At 34.6% G+C, this 6,149-nt stretch overlaps 1 protein-coding gene across 3 annotated transcripts; it reads left to right on the top strand.

Moving 5' to 3' along the window:
* The first annotated feature begins 2,418 nt into the window (after positions 1 to 2,418).
* Positions 2,419 to 4,624, top strand: LOC112007380 (protein ROH1D). 3 transcript variants are annotated; one of them, XM_024039716.2, is made up of 2 exons: positions 2,419 to 2,552; positions 3,177 to 4,624. In XM_024039716.2, exon 2 carries the CDS (start codon positions 3,251 to 3,253, stop codon positions 4,424 to 4,426), a length of 1,176 nt encoding a protein of 391 aa, XP_023895484.1. In that variant the 5' UTR covers positions 2,419 to 2,552; positions 3,177 to 3,250; the 3' UTR covers positions 4,427 to 4,624. The 3 variants fall into 3 exon arrangements, with proteins under 3 accessions (XP_023895484.1, XP_023895485.1, XP_065629799.1); XM_024039717.2 differs by lacking the exon at positions 2,419 to 2,552 and adding an exon at positions 2,565 to 2,694; XM_065773727.1 differs by lacking the exon at positions 2,419 to 2,552 and adding an exon at positions 2,572 to 2,686.
* Positions 4,625 to 6,149: the final 1,525 nt, after the last annotated feature.

Here is a 6,149-nt window from a genome sequence, read left to right as displayed (position 1 = left end):
TGTGATATGGTAGTAGATGAGGAGGAAGTGGCATAGACATGCAATAGTGCGATGTTGGTTGATTTTGTGACAATTCAATAATGATGGTTGGTTGATGATAGGAAGGATGTACTACTATAGTATAATTAATTTGATGCTTGAAAGGAATCTTGGATATTATTTTCCTTTTTCTTTTTCCTTCTAAATTTATTTTATTCTGATCATTCTTAACTATTCTATTCCTAATAATCACCTATTTTGCAATATTCCCAATTTCTCATATGGGTCAAATATGATGATTAACTCCTAATTTGAAATAAGTATTGCAATATACCCCCACATAAGTGTCAATATTCCCAATTTCCCATGTGTGTATTAGGGATCCAAGATTCTAATAATTCTTTCCCATTGTTATAACTATCCAATTATCCAAAAAAAGAAAAAAAAAAAAAAAACACTTAAAAACAATAACATGACAGATGCCACTTCAATAAGCCCCTGGTTCTCTCAATCAAACACGAACGAGATTGAGCTCGAGAATCTCATTAACGTTAACGTCTAATTAGTTCCACCAAGGTACTCCTAGTTTGATTACTCCCAATATTGAATGCCTTCATATAATCTTTCTTCTCTTTTGCTTTTACTTGGGCTAAGAAAATCCCTTTGTTTAACCCATTTTTCTTTGAAATTATATTGAGTTAAAATTGATTGGCTGGTGTGGTTGTTTTGGGCATGTGTTTGACCATCGGTAGCATTGTGGTTTTGGGAATTATTGATGAGGCTATGAGGCTACAGTGGCTTTAGGGTTGTGGATAATTGATTTGTGGAGGATTTGTTGTATAACGGTAGACATAATATTAGGGTGAACCCATTATTTTATAGTGAAATTGTGAGTTTAATTGTGTTTCATTCCAAGAAGGTACATACTTGTTATCAGTGCAAGTCTGTAAGATACAACAATGAATACAAGTAAAATTATTGATAATTTCATTTAAACAAAACAATCGAAATTTATTGTACTAAAAGAAAACATACCTTCTACCTCAGCTAAATTTCAGACCATTCTAGTTGGTTTCATCCATTCTGGTCAATTTTAAGAAATTTCATTATGCATTCCAAGGCCTTTTTCCTCCTATTTACTTCTCTAAACTCGCCTTTCTTTTTCCCCTTTTCAAATCCAATCTCTCACTCTTTTTCTCACACACTCTCTCTTTATCTTTCATTCCAACAAAGCCTTGTGAGGAAGACCCATTGTTGCTTGCCCTTGATTGTCATCTTGAAGAAGACTATTTTGCTATTGTGAGAAGTTCCATATTTGATTCTCTTTATCGCGAGTTGGTTTCTTGTGATTTTAGGAGGTGAATTCCATAATCTAGTTTTACTAAATCTAATAAGATTTGAGTGTTGATTAATGTGGTACGATTTATGTTTATGTTTAGGTTTGGTTGGTTTGGTTTGGTTTTTTTTTTTTTTGACTTGAAATGGTTTTGTTAAGGTTTGGTATTTCACTATTTATCTTGTGTGTGGGGGTTGGGCTGTTTGGGGTTTTGGGTTTAAACCTTGAGTTATTATGTGTTGATTCTGAGGTTTTTGTGTTGAATTTGCATTTGAGTAATTGAGTTAGAGTCAGAGTTTATACAGTAAAATTTATGAGAATCATATAGGTATATTTATTTTGTGCTACATAATATGGTGTGTGTATATTAAAATTAATTATAATTATAACCTTGAAATTTATGTTGAAATAAATGGTTCAGAAATATGTCATTTCAATGCATTGATTGGAATAGCCATTGGAATAAAATTACAACTTTAGGGTATAAGACCATATATGCAAGGTTTAAAAAATTGGACGAGTTAGCTGGTTTAGTTTTTTTCTAACCAGACTAGTGGCTGCTGGTTCCGGTTCAACGATCAAACTGTCCATTGATTTTAAAATCATTAATCGTACATAGAACTAGTCTAGTGAAAACCAGTAAATAATCTCAAAACCGAAAAAATGGTTAAGAAGTAGAAAAAATTGAGAACGGATCCATTTCTTTTCTACCGTTTCGGTTTTTAAAACCATGTGTTACCAAAAAGTTAGTTTTTTTAGAAAGACAAGAAGAGTACTAAATGTGATAGACGAACCGACCATGTCATTTCTTTTTGTGACTCTCTCACTCTTTAGGACACATTGAATTCTTGCAAAATTAAGTGCAAATTGTAGAATCAAATATTAAATAAAGAATTTTAAAACGGGGGGACCACTAAAAAGCTTTTGTTAAATAAAGGAAAGCAGCAAGTTAGGCTATAAATGAAATAACACGTGTGATCTACACAAGGAACCGAAAAGAATTCAATGGTATTTAGAAATATTTGCAAATATCAACACTTAGGAGGGCAAAAAGCAATGCACGCGTTTTATTATTATTATATTATTTTTTAATTTCATATTTATGAATTATTTTTGGGTATTGATTAAGTCCAATATTTCTGGTCTTTTGACTCTGGGTTCGACCAAGTCGAGGGGCTCAGGTCCTTCGCTTGGGTTTGGAGATCCAACGTTGGCTGTATAAGTTCAAGTAGTTGCTGTATGTATTTTAGTATTTTAGTATTTACACTTTTCTTTTTTCTTTCTCTTCCTTCTAAAAAGCTCTTTATATGTGTTTGATTCTCTGTACATCTATGTTTTATTCTGAACCGTAATACTTTGACATGAAGTAAGGTATAAAGGTACTATATTCTTTTGTTGTTTTTTTTAATGCTCTATTTTTACTGTTGGCTTCCAATCTTTATCTGGGTTTTGAGAATTTTTGTGGATCTGGGTGTTAGGAATTGTGGGTTTTGGATTTGCATATCTGGGTTTTGAGATTTTTGGGATTTTAGGATCTGGGTTTGATGTAACTGCTTTTACTTTTTGTTGGTTTTATTTTTTATTTTTTATTTATTTAATTATTTTGAGATTTATGGATTTGGGTTGTAAAAAGTTTCTGCATTTCAGCTATTGAATCTATGTAAATTGTTTTGGTGGGTTTTGAAAATTTTGTGGATATTGGGTGTGGGTTCGTAAATGAAACTGAATTACAAGTGGGGTTCTTTTGATTTTGTGAATTTTTGTTGTTTTGAGTTTGATGAGTATAGCTGAATTGCAGATAGGTTTTTGTTGATTTGGTGGATTTGTTGGTACTGAGTTGTTGGGATTTGCTGAATTGCAGATGAGGTTCTGTTGATTTTGTGTATTGTGTGCTCTTGGGTATCCTGAGGGTGGTATCTTTTGAATCTTGTGACTATGCCCTCTACTGATAATCAAGGTTCTTCATCGCCTTCGGCACCATTTGGCCGTTCAATTTGGAGTCTAAGGCGAGAACAGGTTACTTCCATTGATGTTAATCATGACTCTAGTGCCCTGGAATCAGAGCTTGAATTGTTCCAAAAACAAGTTACAGACCGTTTCCATGGCTTGTCAGCTGTTAGTGCTGATGAGTTGCTCTCAATTGTGTGGATTAGGAAGCTTTTGGACGTGTTTGTTAGCTGCCAGGAGGAATTCAGGGTTATTCTACTGAACAACAAAGCATCAGTCTCTAAACCACCTTTGGACCGGTCGGTTGCTGAATTCTTTGAAAGGAGTGTGAAGGCACTTGATATCTGTAATGCAACTCGTGATGGGATTGAGAAGATTCGACTGTGGCAGAAGCATTTGGAAATTATTTTGTGTTCTTTGGAATCTGGCCAGAGGGTATTGGGTGAAGGCCAGTTTCGTCGAGCAAGAAAGGCTTTGATGGATCTGGCACTTACAATGCTTGATGAGAAAGAATCTGGGTCAGTGTTTTCGCACAGGAACAGGTCATTTGGGCGTTATAACACTAAGCATCATCATCAGTCCTCAGGGGGGCATTCTCGTTCTCATTCATGGAGTGTGTCCCGTACTTGGTCTGCAGCTAAGCAACTGCAGTCAATTGCAAACAACTTGATCCCGCCTCGTGGGAATGAGATTGTGGCTACTAGTGGGCTTGTAGTCCCTGTTTTTACCATGAGCTCTGTTCTTATGTTCGTTTTGTGGGTTCTTGTTGCTGCAATTCCATGTCAAGATCGGAGTCTCAATATTCATTTTTCATTCCCACGGCAATTCTCATGGGGTACTCCACTGCACTTGCTTTATGAGCGCATCATAGAGGAATCTAAGAAGCGAGAGCGCCGGAACTCTAATGGGTTATTGAAGGAGATTTATCAGGTTGAGAGATGTGCACGCCACATGACTGACTTGGTAGAAGCAGTTCAGTTTCCATTGGCAGAGGAGCAGAAAATGGAAGTTGAGCAGGGGGTGCAGGAGTTGTCACTAATTTGTGAAGCTTTTAAAAATGGATTGGATCCGTTGGAGCGCCAAGTGAGGGAAGTGTTTCATAGGATTATGAAATGCCGGAATGAGGGTCTCGAATTCTTGGGTAAAACAAACAGTCTGGAGTAACTGAGATTGGTTAATTACCAGTGAGAATCAAGTGTAAACATTTACGAGTATGTTTTTTATATTTTGCCTGCCGTTTGCAATGAGGAAGAATGACCTGAGGTGTTCAGCAGCAATAAATGGTTAAACAGGTAGCTATCTTGTATTTATATCTATACTTCTGTATAGAACATAGTATTTGTATAAGATCGTTTTGCTTTATGGTGGTGCTTTAGAACTTGTTACAGTTTCTTTTTTATCACATCTGTTGGCAACTCACAGTCCATTTTGAGAATGTATGTTAAGCTTCTAACCAGTCATTTTTGTAATACACTTTTTTTTTTTTTTTTGGGTTGCAATCTACTTATATTTGAGTATTGTCTGAAATCTGAAATTGCTTCTAACTAACATGACAGCACTTCTCTGGCGAATATGCATATGCAATAAAAGGAAACTGTTTAAGTTGACAATCAGTCTTTTTAATAGTGGTGGCTATGGCAACTTGCCAAAGACAACAACAACCAAAAAAAAAAAAGTTGCCATGGGAGATGGCAAAAAAGAGGTCATGGAACCTCTTTTATGAACAGAATCAGTTTACATTAAGAAACAATGTTGCCATTGAACAGACTTGGGTTCGTGAATTTGAAATAGGCTTACAGTGAATGAGTTTGGAGGTCATGTTGACAGATGTTACCAAAATTTCTACTTTGAGATAATGTGTTTCATGTGAGAAATTTTTATATGATTTATATTCATATAAATAGTTGGTTGCTAAAGGTATGTTATTTTTCCATGATTGGAAATAGGCCAAAACTTTTTGGATTCTCAATTTCGGAAGTTTGTAACACCTAGGAAGGGGTTTTGTGCAGCCCCTGTATACTTGTCACCTTCCCTTTATCATTATTAATACGATTTCTATACTTTGTTAAAAGAAAAAGAAAAGAAAAGAAGTAGTATGTCTGTTGCTGTATATTTAAATAAAATGCATAAAATTTCTACCTATAAAAAAATGATTAGAGGATGGTTCTTGATACTTGCAGCAGAGTCTACATTAAAAGAAAAATCTGCATCCTTTAAAAAAAGAAAAGGAAAAAAAGAAAAAAGAAACAGAAGAAAAATAAATCTTTTAGATTTCATGATAGAAATAGTGGTGAGGCTTTATGAATCATGATCATAGAAATGCTCTATTGTTCTGTTAGAGCCAAAATATGCTGTGTATGGACTTTCAAAGCATGTTTAGGCTCTGAATTTGGTTCATTTACAATTGCCATTTTAGTTTTGACTTTTGATGCTAATGGGGCTCCTTAATCAATATTGAAGCTATAGAAATTTTACGAATTGGAACTTTTCAATATGCAGTATGCACACATCTTTGATCTGAAACCGTTCACCTAGGCAATCAGGCATGGTTAATGTGAAAGTGTGGATGGCGTCACCATTTCATTACATTCAATCATTTTTCTTTTGGGTGGCGAAGCTTTGCTTGTTTAAGGATCTTGTTTGTATGTGTTAATAATTTATGAGAAATGCTATGTTTACAACATTTTCATAACAAATTTTAAGTGACAGGTGTTATTGGCTGTTACTAGTGGGAAAATAAAGTAATTTGTGATGAGATCAAATTAGAACAAGTAACACTTTAGATTTGTTGTGAAAATAGTTGTAGATGTAACATTTCTCGTATTTTATTTCCATTTGCAGTTCACACAACTTGCTTGTCAGTTGTCATTACATATATAGAAAAGTA

The sequence above is a fragment of the Quercus suber genome, unplaced genomic scaffold (assembly GCF_002906115.3).
Source record: "Quercus suber isolate HL8 unplaced genomic scaffold, Cork oak 2.0 scaffold_79, whole genome shotgun sequence".
NCBI lineage: Eukaryota > Viridiplantae > Streptophyta > Magnoliopsida > Fagales > Fagaceae > Quercus > Quercus suber.
Note: the sequence above shows the minus strand (reverse complement) of the source record. Positions and strands in the feature narration are given on the sequence as shown.